The 26,261-nt window shown below is 37.5% G+C and overlaps 1 protein-coding gene across 4 annotated transcripts in view; it reads left to right on the top strand.

The window, feature by feature from the left end:
* The window catches only part of Esco1 (establishment of sister chromatid cohesion N-acetyltransferase 1), a 44,658-nt gene that overhangs the window by 6,593 nt on the left and 11,804 nt on the right, over positions 1-26,261 (top strand). For 2 of the 4 annotated variants that reach the window (XM_052155260.1, XM_052155263.1), the window contains exons 2-8: positions 3,946-4,117; positions 7,041-7,143; positions 7,597-9,701; positions 15,103-15,214; positions 17,625-17,688; positions 19,852-19,966; positions 22,066-22,197. In XM_052155260.1, coding sequence (XP_052011220.1) covers positions 8,181-9,701; positions 15,103-15,214; positions 17,625-17,688; positions 19,852-19,966; positions 22,066-22,197 — 1,944 coding nt within the window. In that variant the 5' untranslated portion in view covers positions 3,946-4,117; positions 7,041-7,143; positions 7,597-8,180. Of the gene's footprint in view, positions 1-3,945; positions 4,118-4,219; positions 4,378-7,040; positions 7,144-7,596; positions 9,702-15,102; positions 15,215-17,624; positions 17,689-19,851; positions 19,967-22,065; positions 22,198-26,261 lie in introns of all 4 variants that reach the window. The other 2 variants (XM_052155261.1, XM_052155262.1) reach the window with 2 other exon arrangements.

The raw sequence follows: 26,261 nt of genomic DNA on the forward strand, positions 1-26,261 counted from the left end.
GTGTATGTGTATGAGAGGCGGGGTGGTTGGAAGGAGAGATACTGATGGGAGATAAAGGACAATGAGAGTTAATGGTGCTCTTCTTACACCATTTGGGCTCTGGAATTGAATTAAGGTGACCAGGTTTCTAAGTAGCACCTTTGGCTGCTTGAGTCATATACCAGGCCTCGGGGATCATTCAGGATAGTCAGTGTGGAGAGGCACCTGGAATTATAGATGGTTGTGAGCTTCTCTGTTGGTTTTGAGAATCTAGACTAGATCTCTGGAAGAGTAGCCAATTTTCTTGACTGCTGAGCTATAATATTTTTCCATTTAAAACAGTTTTTTGTGTGCATACATGTGTGTGGGTGTGTGTGTGTGGGGGGGGTGTTTGTATAGAGGGCACTACTGAAGATTAAACTTAGAAAGGTACAACTTTGCTTTTTTATTTTTAAAAATATTTACTTATTTTTATGTGTATGGGTGTTTGCTTGTATATATGTATGTATACTGTGTATGTGTCTTGTGTCCACGGAGGCGTAAGAGTCTCTGACACTGGAGTCACAGGTAGTTTTAAGCTGTGTAGTGGATGCTGGGAACTGAATCCAGGTCTTTTGCAAGAGTAGCAACTGTTCCTTACTGCTGAACCAGTAGGGCTAGGGCACACAGTTAATTTTAAATACTCTGGGCTCAAAGACTGTGCAGTTCTAATCCTCCCTCTGGCTAGCACACATTTCAGTCCTATAATCCTGGCTTAACACTTTCTAATCATCTTTGTTGCACTGGCTCCTTCTGGGTGGCTCCCTAGTCTTTACTGCCCAAGCTGCTTCTGGGTAGCCTTGGGGAGGGGGAGGGGCTGCATTTCTTATCATTTACATTTCAGATGATTTGCCTTCTGCAGCTCTAAATCTGATCCATCTCCCTTTTAATCATGGTGATTCTCCCTCTCCTCCTTTTCTCCCAGTTCCTAGCCTGCACAAATCTAAAGGTCCCACCTCAATCTATTTGCCCAGCCATTGGCTGTTAGCTCTTTGTTGATGATCAAAACCCAATTGGGGACAAGGACCTTCAGTGTTTGGACACTCAGATTCCCAATTTTGGGGGGGCCGATTAATTCAAAGCATTAGAATCTAACATATATAAAATTGTAATCATTACTGAAAAGACAGTTATTTATGTGTTAATACATGAAATAAAATATGGGATCCAGATGCATTGTCATTTTTCCATTTTTAACATAGAAAATACTTTCCTTCTTAATCTTTATAATTTCTTCCTTTAGAGACTTTCTCCCTATGACTTTCTATATGGAGTTTTAGCATTTACATAATTTCAAAGCTACTTAGTTTGGGTAGAGGCTTGTGTCTGGGTTTGGATTTGTTTTGAAGATTGTCTCTGGCGTTCCTTCTGCTGTTCATTTAGCACCTGGTGTTGCTCCCCTACAGCTTGGTCTAGCAGGCTGCCCCCCTTGGTTCTGCCTTGTGCTGGTCATGGTCAGGCTTGTCTGATGCCCCTACAGTTCAGCTGCTGAGCACCTGCTGGTAGTCTTGGGCCCCCATGCCCTAACACACTGGGCTTGGGTGGCAGTCACCTGACTGTGGATGCAGTGGGCTGGGACTGGGCTGATGTTTTTCCATGGACTGCCACATGAACAGCACCTTCTACTGAGCAAAGCACTGGCTTCCTAGAGCAGTGTGCTCACTTGGGGCCTGTGCCTAGAGGCTCTGTTCCTGCCATACCCCATATTGCTTACAGGCTTCCTCTCTCTACAGGACTTAAGCTGTTCTACTCACACAAAGCAGCCTGCCCACCCCCACAGAGCAATGAGCTAAACCATCCTTTCCCGTGGCTTCTTAGGTGCTAAGCATGGATTCTGAGAGCCCAAACTTTGAGCACCATTTATTGCTGAAGACTTTTCCACCCACACCCCAGGGCTGACTCTTACTAATTCTCAATGTTCTATTCTTACCTGAGTTCAGCTATGTGACTGGTCTCTTAAGTCTGCTTTCCAGTCCCAGTTGAAAAATCTCCTGACCTCAGTTTATTGGCCTTTAGCTTTTTATTGACAGATGATTATTCTATACAGTACATAGGAGATTATCTCTATACTGTGTGTTTTTTTTCTTGAGACAGAGTTTTATACATTCTAGGTGGCAGGTCTCAAGCTTGCCATATATAGTCTAGCAAAACCTTGGATTTTTTTTTTTTTTTCTTTTTTGGTTTTTGGAGACAGGGTTTCTCTGTGTAGCCCTGGCTGTTCTGGAACTCACTCTGTAGACCTCACTCTGATGGCCTCGAACTCAGAAATCCGCCTGCCTCTGCCTCCCAAGGGCTGGGATCAAAGGTGTGTGCCACCACTGCTGGGCCCTTGTACTTTTTTTTTTTAAGATAGATTTATTTATTTATTTATTTATTTATTTATTTATTTAATGAGTATGCTGTAGCTCATCTTCAGACTGTACCTGTCTTCAGACACACGAGAAGAGGGCATCAGGTCCCATGATAGATGGTTGTGAGTTGCTTGGAATTGAACTCAGGACCTCTAGAAGAGCTGCCAGTGCTCTTAACAGCAGAGCCATCTCTCCAGTCTGACCTTGGACTTTTGAGTCCCCTGTTTCCATTTCTCAATTGTAAGGCATGTACCACCAAGATTCACTTTAGAAAAAAATTTTTTTTGTTTTGTTTTTTTTGAAACAGGGTTTCTCTATGTAGCTCTGGCTGTCCTGGAACTCACTTTGTAGACCAGACTGGCCTACACAAACTCAGAAATCCACCTGCCACTGCCTCCTAAGTACTGGGATTAAAGGCGTGCGCCACCACCACCCAGCAAAAAAAAAAAAAATTTAAACTGGCGTATTGATGTGTACCTTTAATCCCAGCACCCCTGAGGTTCCTAGTTAGCCTGAATTATATAGCGATTTGAATAAGAATGGTCCCCAGAGGTTTATAATGGATACTCACCAGGGAGCAGAACTCTTTGATAGTATTATAAGGATTGTGAGGTATGTCTTTATTAAAGGAGGTGTGTCACTGGGGGTGAACTTGAGGTTTCAAGAGCCCATTCATTCTGAGGCCTGAGAATCAGGATGTAGCCCTCAGCTACTGCTCTAGCACCTGCCTGTATGCAGCCATACTCCCTGTCATGAGAATAATGGACTAAGCCTCTGAAAATATAAGCAAGGCCCCAATATAAATATTTCTTTTTCGCTCCCAATATAAATACTTCCTTTATAAGAGTTGTCTTGTTCATGTGTCTCTTCACAACAATAGAACAATGATTATGACACATGGCGAGACTCTGTCTAAAATAATATAATATAAATTTATTTATAAAATAAAGAATTGAAAATAAAACTTAAAGTCAGGCTGTCACTTTATTTTATTGTATAATTCTCATCAATGATACAGGCAGTGTTACAGTGATATTTATAGGGGTAGTTTGTGTTGTAGGCTTTGATTTTTCAAATCCTACTTTTAATATGGATTCTTAAATATCTTAACTTCCTTTCTAGTCCACCAGAGGTAGTAGAAAAGAAAGGTTATTAGGATAGGGGGGAAGTGGACCTGTTTGAAATTGTTCTTTGGCGCAGACCAATCTTCATTTCAGGAAATCAGTAGTTCATTAATAGGAATCATCAGTGGTGGCTTGATCCACTTGCAAACACTTCACGATTATACCAGTAGTCTAGTTCAGCAGTGTCAGAATAGCAGACTTAAATCAGCAGTGGTGGCATGACCTAACAGAAATAGCGAGGCCTCTGCTGAATTGGCACGAGTCAGCAGGGGACCAGGACAATAGGGACACCAGGTCAGAAGTTCTCTGCTGTGTTTCTTAATGAAGCAATGAAGTGAAGACAAAAATGCAAGACCAAGAAGCAAAGCGTTGCAAAGCTAGCAATGAATGCCTCCTCACTGTCCGTGGAATGCTATTTACACTCCTTCTAAATATCATGTGTCCTTCCACAGGTCTTGCCTCAGCACATGAGTCTTTCTTAGCAGAACTCCATGTGAATCTGTATCAGTTGACATCAACCAGCCAGAGTCTGGAAGTAGCAAGACGCTGTAAGAATACTACTTGAAGTTTTTTTGGTACATTTCTCTCTATGGAACGACAAAAAATGGAGCTCAGCAACACAGTGTAAGGCAAACCAATACATGCTTGTCTTTAGTGAAGAATCCTTCATGTTTTCTTTTATGTGTTTGCTTTAGCAAAACATTCTTTCACCTGTGTCCTCTTCAGCTAAACAGTCTGCTTTAGTGAAACATCCTTTTACTTGTGTCTACTTCAGCAAAACATCATTTGACATAACTGACTTTCCAAAGAAACAAGAAGTTTCAGCTTCACTATGTTGATATGGTATTGAAACAAATGTTGTGATTATGTTTCTATGCATTCATGTAAGTATATTTATAAATTCCTAGAAATAAAATTCTTTGTAACATTCTATTTAGAACTTTAATTTTGTCTATATAGAGGATCTGTGTACACATGTTTTTATGTGTATGGGCATATACATGTGGATGCAAGGGGTATTCTCACCTTATTTTTACTTATTTAGAGACACGGTTTCACCAAGTACCCCTGGGTAGCCTGGAACTAGCTACATGTAGATCAGGCTGTCCTTGAATTTTCAGAGATTGGTCTGCTTCCTTCCAAGTGATAGGATTAAAGGCATATGCAGCCATGTCTAATCATACTTTTTGATGACATATCTGAAAATATCTTTGTTTTAGACGCATACTTAACTCTTTGGGTAAAATACTGTACTTAGAGCATAATTTTCTTTCAGTATTTTGAAGGATTTTGCATTTTCTTGCTTGTAATATTGACATTAAAATGGTTAATTGTAATTCTGATTATTTTTGTTGTTTAATTTTTCATGACTGGGTCTTATTATATCGTTCTGACTGTCCTGGAATTCACTTTGTACACCAGGCAGCCTTGAACTCAGAGATCCGCCTACCTCTGCCTCCTTAGTGCTGAGATTAAAGGGTGTATTACTATGCCTGGCTTCCATGGGTGGTTCTTCAGTGGGTTTATGTAATTTTTTTTAAAGATTTATTTATTCATTTTTAATTCATGTTCATGTGCCCATGTGAGCATGTGTGCATATATTCTTGTAGGTGCACATAGAGGCCAGAGAACATTGGATCCTCTTGAACTTAAAGGTGGTCGTGAGCTATCTGATGTGAATGCTGGAAACCAAACCTGAGTCCTTTGCAAGAGCAGTTAGTACTCTTAGTCATTGGGCCATATTAACCATTGCCTTTAGTCCTTTCATTTTAATCTGTTTCTGTTTGTTAATTTATTTTTTGAGACAAAGTTTCCTATTGCCAGAGAATGGCCTTGAATTTTTGATCATCCTGCCTTTATTTCCCAAGTGCTGGGACACACTTGATTTTATGAGGTGATGGAGATCAAAGTCCTGCAGGGTTTTGTACATTCTAGGCAATCACTCTACCAAGTTATTTGCATTTCCAGCTCTTAATTTTTTTTTTACTTCTATTTGCTATTCATCAGTATTTTTCATCTAGTTCATAGATTTTCTTACCCTTTATTTACCTACTCAGGGTTTTAATTAAGCTAGCTTTAGTTATGTGACTCTTTTTTTTCTACATATATATGTAAAGCTTTTCTTCATATAATTTTGCTTTGTTTAATCCTTTTTGTTGCATGTAGCTTTTCACTACCCCGCCTTAACTCTGTGAACAGGCCCTGCCCACCTTCCCTTGAATCCAGGGATAAAAGACACAGACACACAGTTGTTCAGTTTCAACTTGCTTTCTTGGCACAGTTGCTAGGTGCTACTATCTCCTGCCGGAGGAAGAAAAAGTGCCCTTATTATTACTCTTAGCTCCCTACCTCCCACCTATCCTAAACTAGAGGCTAGTCCCTTGCTTAAGCCCCTACCTGGTCGGTCACCTGCCTGTAGGAGCTGCCAACAGACTACGCTGTTTTGAGATCTCAAATGGCTCTTCAATCCTTCTCCATCAGAAGCATGGTGAAACTCTGTCTCTCCTTATGTCTCTCCCTTTTCCTCCAGGGACCCAGAAGTCCTGCCTGTACCTTCTGTTAGGATTCTAAGGTCCACTCCACAGTTGCCTGGCAACAGCCAGGTATGCCCCTCCCCACAGTTGTCTGGCAACAGCCAGGTAGGCCTGGCCCACTATACAAGAAGACACTGGGCCTCCTCCTCTCTCTTATCTCTCTTACCTCTTGGCACTCTCACCTCTCTCCTCTCTGCCCCTCTTGGGCTCTCCTCCCCTCCCCCCTCTCTCCACGTGGTCATGGCCGGCCTCCACTTCTCTACTCTTTGCCTTTCTCTGCCTCCACTACCCCATTAACTCCCATCCTCTGCCCTAAATAAACTATTCTATACCATGTCTGTGTGTGTCTGATCCCTCGGGGGAAGGGATGACTGGGCCCGCTGGGACATTCCCCCCCATATCACCACCATATACCATAGTCTTTAAAACATCACTCTCTTTTTATGAACATAACACCTTCTACCCAGCAATTGGCCCATGGCTTTCTTTCCTGACAGATCAAGAACCAATTGGGGAAGCTGGGTGTGGTGGCCCATGCCTGTAATCCCAGCACTTGGGAGGCAGAGGCAGGTGGATTTCTGAGTTGGAGGCCAGCCTGGTCTACAGAGTGAGTTCCAGGATAGCCAGGACCACACAGAGAAACCCTGTCTCGAAAAACCAAAAAAACAAAAACCAAAAAAAAAAAGAACCAATTTGGGGGGGGGGAACAGGACCTTAGCATCAGAACCACCCCCCTACACCATTTAATGTTTACATTGTGAATTTTCTTTTTTGAATTTTAAAACTTTTTTTCACAGTATATAATGGATGTATACTATTCTAATAGATGCATGTACCAGAGTGTACTTCAAGATAGAAATAATGAAATTAAATGTTATATATATAAAATGGGCTGTGGTAAGTACTAGTGTTATGGTCAGGGTAGAATTAGGATTATAGGATGTTATTTGGATCAGAAGTTAGTGGATAAGTACATTGTTTTCTTTTAAAACATTTTAATTATTATTTTTTAGGTGCTGTATAATGTGTTAAGAAGAGGTTATAAGGAATGGTTTTATCAGATTTTCTTGAGTTATGGTGGCTGAAACATCAGTTTTATCTTGTGGGAAAAGAACTGTAAGTAAATCTCAGGGGATAAATTTTTAAGCATATTTTTAATAAGATAAATTGTTATTGGAGATTATATTTGGGAGAGGTGGGAGAGATGGTTCAGTGGTTTAGAATACTTGTTGCTCTTGCAGAGGACCTGGGTTCAATGCCTACCACCTACGCATTGACTCAAGCATCCAAATCATAAGTACTGGAGAGTTCCAAGATCCAACATCCCTTTCTGACCTCTGTGGATACCAAGCATTCATGTGGTGCACATATATTTAGGCAAAATATTCATGCACTTAAAATAAGTCTTAAGATGATAGAAAAATACATTTGGGAGACTTTATTATTATTCTAAAGAATATAGTCTAAAAGAAGGAATTAAAGTTTATTTAAATGACGTTTTTCTGTATAGTATTCTTGATATATTTTTTGGATTATATAAAACTTAATGTCTATCTTTTAATTTTTCAGAAATGGCAGCACAAAAGAAAATCTATATTAATAGAGCACTTTACTAAGCGAAGGAGATTAAATAGAAGCCACAAACCAACAAACTTGGCAAACAAGGAAAGAAACCTGTTAGCCATAAGACATGTTACAAATTCATCAACATCCAGTAGCTGTAGACTTCAGAAGAAAAAACTTTTCAGAAATTTTGTCAAAGCAGACAGGTCAGTGATAAATAACTCCTAGTAATAGGGTTAGGCTGGAAACTAATCGTAATTGAAACAAATTGGATCTGAATGAAGTTTATTTTCATTAAAAAAATAAAAACTTCTGAAAATATTAAATTAGAATTTTCTTCAGATTTTCATTTCCCTATCCAGCAGAAAGCAAATATCTTTCAACATTTATGCCAGCTTTTCTCATGTCTTAGAAATTGCCAAGAGCAACCTTACTTGAAACAACCTGATATTTTTGTTGGAAATGTACATCAGTATAAGTTAAAGTTGATTTTTTTAAGATCTACTCCTTAGTGATAATACTAAGCATCTGTACCTGCCTGGACACAGTCCTCAAAAACTCCTCAGAAAGAAAGACATTACTCAGGAATAATGTCCATTCAGGAGAAATCAAAAGAAAATTCTTCCAAAATTACTAAAGAAAGTGAAGATGAGAATTTAGAACAAGAAATTGAAGGTTCTCAAAACAGTCCAGCAAAGAAATCAGGCTCCAAGGAAGCTGAAAAGGCACCGGTTAGATTTTCCAACAAAAGTAAAATAAATCAGTCTGAATTTGGAATGCGAATGAGTACAAGGTCAGCATCATGTTCAGCTGATAAAAATGCTACTAACTCCATTAATAAAAATATAGTAACTGTGAAGGGACAATCTCAATCTTCACAAAAGAAGAAATTATGTCAGGAAAAATTATCACTTGTAACTTTCAAAGGGAATGAACAGCTTAACCGCAGATCACAAAGACTGCAACAGTTAACAGAGTGTACAACAAGGTCTTTGCGCAGTAGAGAGATTCAGGGTCAAATTCACACAGTTAAACAGAATTTGCAACCATCAAGAAAAGAACAGTGGAACAGTACTCAATGTAATAAAGTAAATCAAAAGCATGTGAAAAGGAAAGTGCTTGAAATAAAGTCTGATTGTAAGGAGGACAGACATTCAGTTACAAATGAAGTAATAAATTCTCCCAAAGGAAAGAAGCGCAAAGTACAGCATCAGACAACTTCTACTTGTAGTTCTCAGTGTAACCAAGGATCTGAAAAATGTCTCCAGAAGACTATTAGAAAAGAAGATATAAAACCCGTGCCTGTAACTGCTGAGATTAAAAAATTAAAAGCAGCTACTTCAGTGGTCTCTAAAAAGAATGAACTGAGAAAATCAGCTCATACACAAGTGAGTACTAGCACAAAATTCCCCCAAACTCCACTGCCATTAGTGCCTGAACACAGTATTGACCATGAATCGGAGCAAGCTGGAAAGAGCAAAAGAGGGAGCATTCTCCAACTTTGTGAAGAAATTGCTGGTGAAATTGAATCAGATACTGTAGAGGTAAAAAAGGAATTGTCATGTGTGGAAAGTGTAAAGGAGGAGAAGCCTGCAGAAGTAAAATTGGAAGGGACTGATGCTGAAAGACAAATACTCCATAAAGAAACAAACCAGGATGTGCAGTGCAATCGTTTCTTTCCCAGTAGGAAAACAAAGCCAGTGAAATGCATACTAAATGGAATAAATAGCTCAACGAAGAAGAACTCCAACTGGACTAAAATTAAACTCTCAAAATTTAACTCTGTGCAGCAACATAAATTGGACTCTCAAGTGTCTCCTAAGTTGAGCTTATTACAAACTGGTTTGTCAACACCAGTTTTAGAAATGCCTCATCCAGTGTCTCAAAGTATGTTTTTAGAGATGAAACCGCATGATAATATAACTTGCCAACGGGATAAAATGAAAGGAATTAAATCTGAAGAAGTTAAAATTAATAATATTGCTATTGAAATTAATAAAGGCACAAAAAGGGCTCCTGGAAATTGTAATTTGGATAATCATATTAAACCCTCTCCTGACTCATTATTGGATAATCAGATGAAACATTCTTGTGAGTCAGCACCAGATCAGGTAATCATCTTTATCACGAGTAGTAGAGGGGCCAAGTGCTTTCTACACACATATTTACTAAATATTTGAAACACCTTCACAATAATTAATTAAATTGTTAATGTAGCCTTACAGTGATGAAACTGAGCAGCTGAGAATGTTTCACCTTTATGCGTATGCTTCTCCTGTTTTCTTGTTTTTACCATTTGTATTTTATGGAAAGCCTAACTGAAATGCTAGCCTTTAAATTTAACACACAGATGTAGTTCTTTTCTTTTTTAAAAAAATGAATTATAGCAACAGAAGTGTATTTCTTAGTGATTTAAAACCTAGAACTTAATGCCAGTGTGGTGGTGGAGCATGCACCCCACACTCAGGCGGCAGAGGCCGGTGACTACACAGACAAACAAAACAATAAATAAATCTAGAACTTAGAATTTGTGTGGGCTGGGCATGTAGCTTAGTAGTAGAGGGCATAAATGAGTCCTCTCCTCACTCCCACCAAAAAAAAAAAAACCCTAAAATTTATTTTAAAAGAATGCCTTTTTGTTGATTTGTATGGTGATTTTGAACAGTTGGAAAGGGAAGTTTCTAAATATAAATCATCATTTTACAAGAAGAACTATTAGTGTTACTTTTTTTTTTTTTAAAGTGGTGCTAAGGATCAAACTGAGGTGAGTCTTATGTGAGCTTGGCAATCCTTATTGCCACTAAACTATATCTACAAAATTAGGAATTAAAAAATAATTGAAAACCAGAACTCTATGTCTGCACTATCTAATGCTTCCCTTGGGAAATTATTTTCAATATTTATAAAAAGGGTGAAGCTTTTCCTTTCTAAAGTAAGTTAGCTGTGGAATGCTGATTAAAATTTTCTCATGTGCAAAACTTGGGTGCATTCTATAATATAGGTGAATTTATAATATTTAATTTTATGAGAAAACCGCGAGCAGAATGTGAAATAAGCCATGTTTGGTGATATATTTCAGTGCTAGTACATAAATATTCTATTTCTTAGCACAGAGTTCCTCATAAACCATACCCTAATATCCTGAACATCAGAAAAATCATGAGCAAAAAGGTCATTGTTAATAGACATAAGTCACTTTAAGGTTTTTGGAATGGTTAAAATTCATTTTAGAGACACAGGAGTTGTGAGCAGTATGGAATGAGATTGGATTTATGCAAAAGCTGTGAAAATCAGTGTCTATTCATGAATTGAAAGCCAAAGTGAACTTAAAAAGAACAGATACCAGTTGGTGCTTTTAGATTGAATTTTTCTATATGAATGAGAATGAAAGCATGAGTTGAGGATGATCATTCAAAATGTGTAATAGATAATGGCAATTAGAAGGAAACAGTGAATAGTATTTATGAGCAAGTTGTTTGGCTAGGAATGTAGTTTAATGGTGGGCTGCTTGCCTAGCATATAATACTGAGTCTAGTTCCAGATCCAGTGGCAGAAAATGGGGCTTTTTGGAGAGGCATGGCTTTTTATTTAGTATTGTGTCTCCAAGTATAATGGTTGAGTGTATCTTCTAACTCCTGCTGCTTAGATACTTTTCAGAGCTCAAGAGGTGGTTAATGAGAAAGGCAAGAAACCAAATGTATTCCTTTGGACTAAGCTGTGCTAATACCAATCTTAGTGACAGTATTGATTGTGTGCAGATCTTCATTGTAAGAACAGTCTTAGACACTTGTTGATGTGTTAACATTCTTGTATGTTTTGAAATTCTTGAATATTTATTCAGATTTTTTTTTTTTTTTTTTTTTTTTTTTTTTTTTTTTTTTTTTAAGTTTTTAGGTTTTTTGAGACAGGGTTTCTCTGTATAGTCCTGGCTGTCCCGGAACTCACTCTGTGGACCAGGCTGGCCTCAAACTCAGAAATCCGCTTGCCTCTGCCTCCCAAGTGCTGGGATTAAAGGCATGTGCCCCCCCCCCCCCCCCCCCCCCCCCCGCTATTCAGAATTTAATAGCAGTAAATTAATAGAATTTAACATCTAAGATTTGAGAAAATTAGAATTTAAAAAAAAAACTACTTCAGATTTTTAAAAGTAAAGCAAACTGGGTCTGGGGGCAGAGCCCAGAAATCCCAGCATCTTAGAAAGCAAGACAGGCAGATGGATTTGTTCCAGGCCTCTCTTTAGTTAAATGTGGTTCCTCACCTCTTATGATTTCATTTTTATGATTTTATGTGTGCATGTATGAAGAATACTTAGCTTTGTGTGTATTTTAAATTTTGTATAAATAGTATTTAGTATTTATGTAAAACTTCTTGATTTTTGTTTTGTGCAGTCAGCATTTGATTCATGAGTATTAAAAGCTGCAAAAGAAGTCGTTATCAATTTGTTTTTTTTCTTTTTTCTTTTTAAGATTTATTTATTTTATGTATATGAGCACACTGTAGCTGTCCTCAGACACACCAGAAGAGGGCATCCACTCTCATTACAGATGGTTGTGAGCCACCATGTGGTTGCTGGGAATTGAACTCAGGACCTTTGGAAGAGCAATCAGTGTGCTCTTAACCGCTGAGCCATCTCTCCAGCCCAGGGTTTTTCTTTAATAATAATTTTTTAGATTGTATTTTTTTAACATGAGCAGTGTACTCATTATCATAATGTGATTAAGAAAAGTGGTAGTCACCATTTCATTTCAGAGCATGCTTCAGTACCTGCTGCATCCAGGGTACTATATGGAAGAGGATATGTTTCTTGCTTTACAGAATTTATAGTAGTAATCACTTAGAGATTTTTCATACCTGTCTAAACATTAAGGAGGAGGTTAGAATGGCTTACTTCCCTTATAGTTTTTTGTTTTTGTTTTTTTTGAAACAGGCTTTCTTTGTGTAGCCCTGGCTGTCCTGGAACTCACTCTATAGATCACCCTGGTCTTTCGAATTCAGAGATCTACCTGCCTCTGTCTCTGCCTCCTAAGTACTGGGATTAAAGGCATGTGCCACCACAGCCTGTCCCTCTAATAGTTTTTTTGTTTTGTTTTGGTTTGGTTTGGTTTTTCAAGACAGGTTTTCTCTGTATAGCCCTGGCTGTCCTGGAACTCACTCTGTAGACCAGGCTGGCCTCAAACTCAGAAATCTACCTGCCTCTGCCTCCCAAGTGCTGGGATTAAAGGCATGCGCCACCACTGCCTGGCCCTCTAATAGTTTTTATTTAATGAATATTGCCTCTGTAGTATGCTAATATTCGTAAGTTGTAGTCACAGTCTATGTTATAAATTGTTATTCAGATAAGGAAAGTGAGGCTTGACTTGAGTGACTTAACTTAAATGATTGAGTGACAACCTAAAGTAAGGATGGCTGGCTTCAGAGTTCATCCAGATTTAGGGTTGGGATACAACTCAGTGGCAAAATATATACTAGCATATACAAGGACATAGGTTCAGTCCTTAGTACTGAATACAAATTCAGACAGATTTATATTTATGGAGTAAGGGGATGTAAACAAACTTTTAATTATTCAGATCTGAAAATGTTCTTTAAAATGAAACAAAAAGCAAGAGTCTCACTGTGTAGCCCCAGCTGGCCTGTAACTTACTTTGTAGATCAGGCTGACCTTGAGCTCAGGGAGATCTATTTGCCTCTGCCTTGAGTGCTGGGATTAAAGGTATGTGCACCTAGTTTTCCTTTTTTTTTTTTTTTCCATTTTATTTTATTTTATTTTTTTATTTTTATATGTATTGGTGTTTTGCCTGCATGTGTCTGGGCGAGGGTGTTGGATCTTCTGGAACTGGAGTTACAGACAGTTGTGAGCTGCCACGTGGGTGCTAGGAATTGAACTCTGGAAGAGCAACCAGTGTTCATAATCACTGAACCATCTTTCCAGCCCTCTTCCATTTCTAAAATATTTATTTTTATTTATGTATGCACGTGTCTTTGTAGTGAGTATATGTGTGCAGGTGCTTATGAGGTATGAAGAGGGAATGAAAGCCCCATGAGCCAGTTGTACAACAGGACATGGGTTGTACGAACTATACTCAGATTCTCTGAGAGAGCAGCAAGTACTCTAAAACTTTCTCTAGCGCCCCCCCCCCCCATTTTAATGCATGTATATGCATGTTTGCATATATGTGGGCATGTGAAGGTCCATGGTTGATGTTGAAAATCACCCTGAGTCACCCTTCTACTTTATTCAGTGAGGTGAGGTCTTAAATCCAGAGTGTGCCTATACAGTTGGTTTCACTAACCAGATTGCTCTGGGGAATCTTCTTCCTGTCTCTGCCTTCTGGGAGGTTAGAATTACAGGGATACTGCCATATGCTTATGGCATTTAAGAAGCTATGGTAATCTAAACATGGTCTTCATATTTCCTCAACAAAGACTTTTTTTTAACTACAGAGCTATTTCCTCAGTTTCAGATAAGAATTTTAAAGCTCAATTATCTTAAGTCAACTTACTAACATTAGTAGAGAGAGAAGAATCACTAATAATGTGATTGTTTTCATTAAAATTTTTTCAGTATAATTGGCTTTTGGGAGAGAGAAGCATGCTTAAGACTCAGGGTCCTGCCATGTAGCCCACACCAGCCTTGAACTCAGAATCCTCCTGCTTTAGCCTTCTGGGTGTATGCTAGGATTGTAGCCAAGTACCATCATACTTCTTTCTTGCTTTTACTTTTATTTTTAAAAACTATGTTTTAAAGTAATGTTATGGGCTGGAGAGCCAAGCAGCTCAGAATGCATACTGCTCTTGGAGAGCTGAACTTGGTTCCCAGCATCCACATCAGGATGCTCACAGCAGGTAGCTTAAGGGGAATCCGACACCTTTTTCTGCACTCCATTGGCTCTAACACTCAGTGTGAACTCTCCTAAAACACATACACACACACACACACACAGTAGTGGTACATGTTCATTGTAACAATTACAGAGATACAAAGTTGATTCTATATTCTTGTTTCTAATGAACAAGATAAAGTTATGAATTGAAGGTTCTTGGTATTAAAAAGATAATTATGTTTTTTTAAAAAAGAGTTATTGATGAGTTAACTGATTAGAATAGAAAGTGAGAAGTTTGTGAAAAAGTAGAAATGACTGTGGAAGATATTTAAATTTTTAAAATTTTGTTTTGGTGCTTTGAGGTAGATTCACTATGTAGCCCTTGCTATCCTAGAATTCCCTATGTAGACCAGAATGGCCTTGAACTAACAGAGAGCTGCTGACCTCTCTGCCTTCTGAGTGCTGGGATTAAAGATCCAGCGAGATGTTCTAAATTTAGCATGGAATTAATAGTAACTGATGTTAAAAGGGTAGCTTGTGGCAGGATTGTGGATGTGTACTTAACAGTATATCTGTGAGAATTACTCCAATGGCTTAGCTTCAGAACATTTTTAGCAGGCACAATTTGCTGAAAATGATTAGGGTAAGCTCTAGAGGTTGACTTAAGATTGTTGAAATTCTATGTGTGCAGAATTTCAGCATATGTTCAGCGTCTGAGGTGGAGACTAATCCTTTAGAAAACACTGCTGCTGTTTCAACTCTTCTCAGTCAAGCTAAGATTGATGGGGACAGAAAATTTCCAGGTAATACTTTGAAATTTCTATCTGATTTTCCAGTGGTCAGTGCCATATTTGCTATTGTTGGAACATTTTCATGGGAAACAGGCTTGTTGACCATTGCTATATTTTTAAAAATAGGCTTATTTTACTATGTATCTTTTTGCATCACATGTGTGTGTATATATCCTGGGAGAGGGCAGCAGATTGCCCTGCACTAGACCTTGCAGTGAGTGCTGGGAACTGAACTTGTATCCTCTGATAGAACATCAAGTGTTCTTAGCCAGTGAGTCAGTCATTTCTAGCCCATTTGTGGGCTAGAAATCATTAATTCTTTCAGGAGAATTGCTTCTATTGACTGTTTTGTGGCAGTACCTAAATACTATCCTTGGCCTGCCTACCACAAATTCTTTGGTTCCTATAGCTCTTCTTTTGATATTCTCTAGAGAAGTGCTCTTTAATGAATTGCTTAAGCTGGGGATGTTCCTCAGACTTTATCTGTTATTTGTGCTTTACCATTGTGGGTTTTCCTCAGTACTCAGTGAGTCTGTCTTTAAATTAAAGGTTTAACTATGCCTCAAGTTTTCCACTTATACTGTTCAAAAGCTGTATATACCTCAGGATTTTCAATATTAGATGAACTGTTAGATGGATAATGCTCACCTATGTTCACCTGTGCTCACATGAAGCATCAGAAGATCTAAAACTCTTTAATTGTGTTATTTCCTCTAAAGGAAAGTTATTTCCTCTAAAGGAAAGATAACACTTGAAGTAGAATGCTGTGGTCAGGGACTTGCAGCTGTTACTGAGTGCTTGCAGTTTACTCAAGTAGGGAAGGAACGAGTGTAACACAATCATTGGAAATACATTTACATAAAATAAAGTACCTTTATTGAATTTAATTATTTATGTACTTAAGATTCTAAAAAACATAACATTTTAAACAAAATGTTTTCATTTATTTTCATAGAGTTTAGCCATGTAGACACTGAGCCAATTTCTTTTCTTTAGTAATTTGTTAATGATTTCTGAAATTACAAGATAAACGGAATCTACTAGATCTCTCTGGTGCTCTTTAGTCTGAGTTTGTATCGTACAGAACTTTCTGCTTTTTGAAAGGTAATTTCTAAAAGGGAGGTTCTAATTTTATTAGATGTTTTATTTTAAAATTTCAGTTAATTTTTGGATTATAATTATATCATTTCCCCTTTTTCTTTCCTCTCTTCAACCCTCCATACTCCCTTTCACATTCATGGCCTCCTTTATTAAAATAAAGTAACTTCTTGCAGGGGCTGGAGGGATGGCTCATTGTTTAAGAACACTTGCAGAGAACCTAGGTTTGGTTCCCAGCAACCACATGGTGACTTAAAACGATCTGTAACTTTAGCTCAAGAGATCTAACACTTTGTCCTGTCCTCCTTGGTCACTGCATGTGCAACATGTAATTATAAAAAACAAAAAATCCACACTATGGCCAGGTAGGCACCAGTGGTCTCTGTCTGTTCCCAGCCCAGTACATAGACTCCAGAGCTCCGAGATGGCTCTTGCCAGCCTGCACTCTGCTATGGTTACCTCTCCCTGGAGCTCAGTCTTTGCCCAATCTTTTTATTCTAAAGCTTGGCTGAATCCTGCCCCAGCTAAATTATTTCCCTCTGGCCCTCCTGAGTTTCCACGGGTGTGGAATCTATCGACCTAAACTCATCTACTATTCTGTGTTGGAAATCTTCCAGTGGTGCAGACCACTAGCAGATTTAACTGTTCCTTGTCTAAAACCTGCTCCTCTCTCTTCTGCCTAACTTTACTTAAAAGGCTATTCCTCCCTTCTGTGTTTCCTCTTCCTCTCTCTGTCTCGGCCAGCCAGCCCGTCTCCTTTTTGCCCAGCGATTGGCTTCTTGTTGTCTTTATTATCCAATCAATTAGGGGAAAATTCTGTTACATGCATGTATATGGTGCACTTACGTATATCCATGCACTCATAAACACAAAATAAAAATAATTTTTAAAGTAACTTCAGTGTACTAAATGCTTAATTAAAAATGATTTCTAGCCAGGTGTCATGATGCATGCCTTTAGTCCCCACACTTGAGAGGCAGAGGTGGGTGGATCTCTTGAGTTCCAGGCCAGTCGGGGGGGGGGGGGGTAAAAGAGAGAATGTGTTGTGTGTGATTTCTTCCAATAGAATGAGGGCTATTAAAATGTTTACGATATTGTACTGGAGAGATGGCTCAGCAGTTAAGAGCACTGGCTGCTCTTGCTAATTCCCAACACCTGCCTAGTGGCTTACAAGTATCTGTAACTACAGTTCCATGTGATCTGATGTCCTCTTCTGACCTTGAAGGCATAGGCATATATGTAGGCATGAAATGCACACTCATTCATGTAAAAAATATTTTAAAACTTTTTTACTATACAATTTATGTGCTTTATTAAATGACAGGTTCAGCTCCTAATCAGCAGCACAGTGTACTCAGTAATGAAGCATCTATCAACAGAAAGAACAGGTAAGGTGTCACTTTAATTTAGGGACTTGAGAGTTCTTAGAGGGACTTACTATAAAATGTTAATGCTGGTAATCACCATATACTCACTTTTTTGTTGTTATTGAATGGTTTCTTTTTGTTTTGTTTTTGAAGCAGGGTTTCTCTTTGTAGCCCTGGTTAGACTTGGAACTTGTTCTGTAGACCATGCTGGCCTCAATTTCAGGATCTACCTTCCTCTGCCTCCCTAGTGCTGGGATTAAAGGCGGGGAGCACAAAATCCATTAAGTAGACAGCTGCTGAAGAAATCAAGAAAACTCTGAGGAAATCTTGAAGTGGAAACTTCTAGTTCTTTGGAAAGTTAATTTATGTCAAATTAATTTTCCTGAAGCACACAGCTGAAAAGGATGTTTTGATATAGCAAATACATGAAAGGAGTATAAATCTGACCCCACAGACAGTGGGAAATGAGCTTTGGTCTGGTTTGCTCTGCCTCACTATTAATGGATTTTGTGCTCATTTATAACTTTCCTCCTCCTCCTCCTCCTCCTCCTCCTCCTCCTCCTCCTCCTCCTCCTCCTCCTCCTCCCTCCTCCTCCTCCTCCTCCTCCTCCTCCTCCTCCTCCTCCTCCTCCTTCTTCTTTCTTCTTTCTTTCTTCTCTCTTTTCTTTTTTTCTTTTTTGGTATTTTTCGAGACAGGGTTTGTCTGTGTAGCCCTGGCTGTCCTGGAACTCACTCTGTACACCAGGCTGGCCTCGAACTCTGAAACCCACTGCCTCTGCCTCCCAGGTGCTGGGGTTAAAGGCATGCATCACCATTACCTGCATAACTTTCTTCTATTAGACAATAGTGACAGATTATTCAATGAAGACATAATGCCTGTGTCCACTTGGGATAAATTCCTATCTATCAGACTTAATCTTCATTTCCTCATTTCTTTTTTCACAATTTACTGATTCATGCTGCTGGCTGTAGTGTTTAAGAAAGCTATTTTTTTCTGTACTCCTTGAAATACTAGGTATTAGATATGTTAAGAGTGTTTTAAATGAATATGATGTTCTTTCTTCGTGCCATTTAGGTAAGTAAATCTGACCTATTTGCCTGATCATCAAATAGTTTTTAGAACAAACTGAAACAGTTTTGTTTATTGATAATTAGGAGCTTTTTTTCTTCTTGGCTTAAAAAGTTTTAATTGACATATTAGAAACTCGTGAGATACACTGTGTATTTCAGTATAGGTATCTAATACGTAATGATTGAATAGGAGTAACTGCCATAGTAGTCACATGTCATTTCTTTGTGTCAGCAACACTGACAATCCTCTCATAGCTATTTTGAAATACACAGTTGCCCTATGTTCAATGCATATTAGAAGTTATTTCTCCTTTTCAGCTACAACCTTCCCACCCATCATTTCTGGATTCTCTATGTCACCCAGCAGCATTTTAGGATCCTGTGTCTGAAAGGGGAACAACAGACTCTGGGCACTGCAGTGTGTCCTCCAGCACATCCACCTCAGGCAGCCCATGATACATCTTACTTAAAACCATCTCATCATGCTCATAGTCTTCAGTTGGTTCTTTGGGTACCTGGGGCAGGTTTAATGTGTTTGCTGCCTGCACAGGTATTGCCCACTTTATTTTGGGGATTATTGCTGCTTCAGAGTTGATGAACTCTGGTGCAGACTTCTGGGGCCTGCCCATGCATTGAAAAGCCACAGAAGCGTATACCTGCACATCATAGTCAGTTGTGTATATATGTTTGGTCTAGTTTGTTTAATTTTTATAATTTTTTTGTTGTTGTTACTGTTTTGTTTTATTTTTCAAGACAGGGTTTCTCTGTGTAGCGTTGGCTGTCCTAGGCTTGCTCTGTAGACTTGGCTGGTCTCAGACTCAGAGATATGTCTGACTCTGCCTTCCAAGTGTTGGGATTAAAGTCATATGTCATCACAACCTGGCTCTAATTTCCTTTTTAAATTTGATACTTAGCATTGAACCTAGCCTAGGGTCTTGTGTATGTACTCTCACCTTGATTTTTAAGAGGTTATCTTTCCTCCATGAAATCAAAATTTGTTGTATAGAAAATGTGTTCTTGTCTTCAATGATTTGACATTAGAAGGATGTATCATATCTAATTCTTTCCTCCCTCCATCCTTCCCTTCCTCCCTTCCTTTCTGTCTTTTTAAAGGGATATACCACCAAATCATTCTCAGCTGAAGTGTAATTCTCATTTAGAGATAACAATTCCAAAGTCCTTGAAACTGAAAGACTCAGAGAAAGTGGATGAAAAACAGCTGGTCATAGTAAGTATACAATTCACCTATTGTTAAATATTGTTGTAAATGATTGTTTGCTCAAAGTTCTTAAAATACAAATTAAGGGGACTGGAGAGATGGGTCAGTGGTTAAGAGTTCTGACTGCACTTCTAGAGGATCTAGTTTCAGTTCCCAGCACCCGCATGGCAACTTCCAACTATAACTCCAAGATCCAACACCCCCAACACAGATACACATGCAGACAAAACAAGTGGTTTTTGGTTATCATAAGTCTTCATTATAGAAGACATTCCTGGTATTATTATAGTCTTCTCTTCCTTAAATAATAATATTTTTGTTTCCTTGTTTCTCTAGTTTTAGTCATAACAAATTATCATTTTTTATTATTTTTTCATCCTTTTTTTTTTAGATGAGTTGCTTCATCACTGCCTTTTCCCAGTAGTTTATTTAAATATTAAAATGACATGGAAGTTAGTACAAATGATGATGTTTGTGTGTCATGTCTATTACTCTACAAAAGGATAGAAGCAAGTTGGCTATCCATTGATGGATGAGTGTATAATCACAATGGTTCTCAGCCTTACAAAGAAAAGCCTTACTCTTGGTGCAGCATGGATAAACCTTGGGAGCAATATGTTGAGTGAAATAAGTCTCTCACAAAAAGACAAAAGACCATGTATGGATTTACTTATGTGACGGCAAAGAAAGCTGAAAAGTGACTGTGGGAGGTCACAGGGGCCAGAGAGTGGCAAGATGTTTTGCAATAAAGTGAATTTACGAGCTTGCTTGTAAACAGTGTGAATATAAACAGAAACTACCAAACTGTATTTAAATATGCTTAAGAAAATTATTTTTATGTATATTTGCTTATATTTGTCTTAGAGTCTTATTAGATAATAGATAAGTAAATTTAAAACTGTCAGGCATGGTGGCATACACCCGAGTCCCAGCACTCAGGAAGCAGAGGTAGGCAGATTTCTGAGACTTTAAGGCTGACCAGGTCTACTCAGTGCTTTCCAGGCCAGCTAGGGGGCTATGCAATGAATTTCTGTGTTAGCCAGCCAGGGATATATAGTGAGAACCTGTTTCAAAAAGAAAAATACTACCTGAAATAAGTTTTAGGTAATGTTTTGCTGATAGTTTGAATCCTTTAGAATGAACTTCCCTTTAGTTTTATGCAGTCTTGTACTTGCAGTTGATTTTCTGTTGTTTGTTTAATCTTAGTTATATGTAACACACTAGTGATATTGCTAAGATCCTATTCTGAAACTTTGAGTAGCTGCTTTTGTTCAAATTGCACAATTGCAGAACAGAGAAAATATAGTTTATTTATGCTTTTAAAATTCTGTGTGTGTGTGTGCGCACGCGCGCGCTTGCACGCGCGTGGATTCATACGCACAAACGTGCACACCTATGCCATGATGCCTCAGTGGAGGTCAGAAGACATCTGGTGGGAATTGTTTCTCTTCTTCCTTCATGTGAGTTCTGCAATACATTATTTTCTCTAGTTTGTAACTATTTTAAGTATGAAGTTTATTAGCTCTCCTGCATAGATTATTCATTATTTGGAACCTTTGGACAAAGTTTATATTGATGGACATTTTCTCAGTTCTTTAAAAAGTACTATGCTCTTGAACAAGTCAATGAATGGATTATTACAATGGAAAATTTGTACATTGAATGTATGAGTGCCTGTGTATGAGGGACAGAGTCAGCAAAGGTATACGCTTCACCTTATTTTTTGAGACAGGGTCTGTCATTGAACATGGAACTAATTAATTCAGTTAGACTGAAATTTGAGACTCATGCTTGTGTACTAGCTTTTTAAGATAAATTTTAATTTATTACAGAGACAGACAGAGAGAGAGGGGGGAGAGAAAGGGAGAGAGGGAGGGAGAGAGAGAACAGGAACACAAGTGTGCATACATAGCTCTGTGTCCATGTGGAGAATAGAGCACAGCTTTACTGCACTCAGATTTTAGACTCGGTATCTTAATTTGTGTCATACATTTAAATATTGCTCATAAATTAAGTAGTTCTCACTGTATGGTCATAGTTTTGAAGGCTGTATTCAGAATAGTTACTTTGACGAGGAAGAAAACTTTTTGTTTGTTTTTTATAAATAGGATGCAGGACACAAAAGATTTGGAGCAGTGTCCTGTAATATCTGTGGAATGCTCTATACGGCTTCAAATCCAGAAGATGAAACCCAGCACCTGCTTTTCCACAACCAGTTTATAAGTGCTGTAAAGTATGTGGTAAGTAGACTTTGTGAACTAAAGCATATACGGCAAGAAATAGGTCAGGTTCCTTCATTCTTTTCTGTTGTCATTATGTGTATGGATGTTTTCCCCACATGTATGTTTGTGCTCCATGTGTGCATGGTGTTCATGGTGGTCAGAAGAGGGTGTCAGATCCCCTGGATATTGATGGGCTTATGTGTGGGTGCTGGGAACTGAACCTGAGTCCTCTGAAAGAGTAGCCAGTGATCTTAACCTCAGAGCCATCTCTTCAGCTCCTAGGTCATGTTCTTAATAAACTGAATTGCCAAATTTAAGTCACTGAAATTCTTTTGTCTTTTGAGAGTAATAATATATTCAAAAGCACATATAGGTAGTTGCTTCCTTTAAAACAAAACCAAATATTTAAACCAAGAAATTTATCCCCCCAGGTTGATACTGTGCGATTTTAAATTTAGGTTATTTAGCTTGTTTGTAGTTCTTAAAATTTTCTTTTGACTTAATTACTTTGCAATAAATCTATATTAAATATTCTTATGGCTTAGTGTAGCTTATATTTGGGGATTTATAGTGTATATTTTATCAAATAGGTGATTTGGGGACTCAGCTGTTAATAGAATTAATCTTTATGAAGTCAAAAAGCAATTCTAGCATATTTTTTAAAATATAAAGTAAATATGGCTTAGTGTAAAATATATTTTGGTACAAGATAAATTTTCTCATAAATGCATCTAAGCATAATAGGTTTGTTTAATATTTGCTTCTGAAAAGAGCAAATGCCTTAACAATTTTGAGCCACCTTAGATATTAAAAAGGTAATTTAATATAATTGTTATTTACCTGTAACTGAAATGGAATCTTTTATTCTTCACATTACCTTCTATACTGTATACTGACTTCCAGGATATCTGAACTGAGCTCACCAATTCATTTCATCAGGTACTAGATACTGGGTCACTTAAAGGTCTTGATAGCCTTGCCTATATTCATGTACTTGGCTTTAGTTGAATGGTTTCTGTTCATTGATTCATGGTTGAGCGGTTGATCATTTACCTAGTGTTACTCCTACCCAGGCTAGATGAGGCCTTCTTCTCTGGTTCTCTACTTGACTTATCCTTTGTATTTCTTATTTCATATATATTTCTACATACACTCCTTTCTACAGCTTCACTAAATAAATGTGCGTAAATATAGGCTATAACTTGATGATTTATTCTTTGCCATTTCATATTTTATATTTTGGGTATTAATATTCTTACATCTGGAAAACAGAGTGGTGCTGTTAGGTAGCAAACCATAGAATGTTTAGGGCCAAAATACATGAACCTTATTTAAATCCTCCGCATTCAATTTAAATTGTTCAATTCTCATGTTCATTTAGGATTTTTGTTTTGCTTTGGGTTTGGTTTTAGTTTTTTGATATAGGGTTTCTGTGTAGCCCTGGGTGGCCTAGAACTCACTGTGTAGAACGGCTGGCCTCAGTCAGAGATCTGCCTGCCTCTGCCTCTCTAGTGCTAGGATTAAAGCTGATTAATGTCTGGCATTGATGAATTTTAATAGTTGTATTGGTTCTACCACTCAGTATTTTATCAGATTAAAAAAACCCTAATTTCTGGGGTTATTTAAGCAATTAGAACAAGGAAAATTTAATCATTAGTTGTTAGTTACTATTAGAAATCCAAACTAAGCTGGGAGCTGGTGGCATACACCTTTAATCCTACCGCTAGGGAGGCAGAGGCAGGTGGATCTCTGTGGCAGCAGAGTTCTAGGACAGTCAGAGCTACACAATGAAACCCTGACCCAAAAGCAAAAGAACAACAACAAAATCTAAACTAGTGTGCTAGGGGTAAAGTTCCATAGTGAAACATTTACTTAGCATGCTATCAGCTCTAGTTTCAGACCTCAGCATAGATAGATGAGGGTTTTTATGAGAAATATAAATTAGAAATATAAAATGTGGCTGATATGTTAGTGTAAGCATTTAATGCTAACACTTGAGAGCCAGAGACAGGCAGATCTGTGAGTTTGAGACTAGCCTGGTCTACATAGCAAGACATTGTTTCAAAACAAAAACAAAAAGTAAATAGAAAATGTTTCATAGCATCCAAATGGCTAGACTATGGAAATGTAGGTTTTGGAAAATACTTCCTGGCAGCAGAGAGTTATATGTAATATGCTTACAGCTGAGAGTAAGAGGTATAAATGCACTACACTAGAAGGATGCATTTGCAAACATGGTGTGGTTATTGGGTGGATTTCTCTAAATGCACATCCTTCACCTCTGTCTCATTTTCAACCAATAGACAAATTTCAACTCTTAAAAATTCTCTAAAAGAGTCAAGTTATTTAGTGGTACTGGCAAAGTATTCATGCACTTGAGTTACATAAGTGTTTTGAGTTAACATGATTGTTTTATCCTTGTGAATTATTGTAGTTATTGTTGTACATTGGGAACATTTTGTTGATTAGCTGAGTAGTACATTGGTTTTATTTGTACTAATATGAGAATGGATGCTCCTGAGTTACTTAGTAGCTGTTCTGTGCTACTATTTGTCTGCTAACAGCCATTTTCTAGATTGTTTAAAATAGGAAACAGATCCAAAGTTGTTGTAGTTTCCCCAAAGTTAACAAATTACTATTAATTTCCAAGAATCCAAATTTGGGGCTGGAGAGATGACTCAATGGTTAGGAACACTTGCTCTTTCAGAGGAATCCACATGGTCGCTCACAACATCCATTAACTATCTTTCCAGGGATTCTAACACACTCTCTGACCTCTTAGGGCAGCAGGCACTCACATGGTGTGAGCAAAAAACCACTTATACACATGAAATAAATATAAATATTTAAAACAACAAAAATGTAAGCTTTTACTATGGAACTTTCCACTGAGTTATACCCTCATGAAGATCAGTGAAGTCTAAATAATAGTAATTTTGTCTTTTACAATTCCTTGTTAGATACAAAGGCTTATTTTGGTACATGTCAAACAATTATATTTAAAATGAAAATTATCTAATTGTGATGGTTTTCATGGACAAACATGCACATTTCTAATTTCACAAGAAAAAAAATTGTACTAAAATGTTATAAAACAAAATGTCTGTGGTATATAATATAATTATACTAGTTATACTATTTTTAAAGGCAATTAATAGGAAGCATACTCAATCTATTTAACTATATTTAGGTAATTCAGTCCAGGAAGTGTATAGTTTGAAATTATTTAAGTCTGCAATTCTTTATTGAACTTGTAGTTTGATTTCTTCCTCCCATACTCTATGGTTTGATTTAAAGAACAAAAACAGTAACTTCCCTTTCACATTGTTGAAAATAGATTGGTTTCAAAAGGTTTCCAAGAAGTAATGTTAATGTAAATTCCTTTTTAAAACAAGATAAATTGTTATCTTGTTTTAAATTTAAATTTAAAAATAATTGAAATTATCTTTGAATTTATCTTTTATGCCTTTAAAAATTATTTAGTTATGTTCAAATATGTATGTAATTCTGATTGAGATTTTTACTATTCTGATTTCTTAATCTTTAAACATTTAGATTAAGATTATTTATTTTGCTTTATGTGTATAAATGTTTTGTTTGTATGTGTGTATGTGTATGATGTACCTGCCTGTTGGATCTCCAGGAACTAAGGTTACAGATGGTTGTGAGCTGTCATGTGAGTTCTGGGAATCGAACCTGGGTCCTCTGCAAGAGTACCAAGTACTCTTAAGTGCTGAGCCATCTCCCCAGCCTGATTTCTTAATCTTGATATAGTTTTCCCATTCCTACTTCATTTTAGTCACTTCAATTTTACTTGTCCTTGAATACTTACTTCTTAAAGCAGATTTTGAATTTTCAGTATTTAGTTCTATGATCTTTGTATGCTGACCTTTGTTACTAGAAATTTTTTCTCCAACTAAGATCCTGCTCTTCCATCAAAAACAAAAAACAAAAACAAAACAAAAAGATAACTTAGAAAAACAGTTTCTATCCTTTCAGCCTACCATAATATATAAAAAATTAGCTGTTCTTTTCTTTATTGAGCGTTTATATTTTTAGAGGTGATGCTAGAAAATAATTTT

This window comes from Apodemus sylvaticus, chromosome 13 (genome assembly GCF_947179515.1).
Source record: "Apodemus sylvaticus chromosome 13, mApoSyl1.1, whole genome shotgun sequence".
In the NCBI taxonomy this organism is placed as follows: Eukaryota; Metazoa; Chordata; class Mammalia; order Rodentia; family Muridae; genus Apodemus; species Apodemus sylvaticus.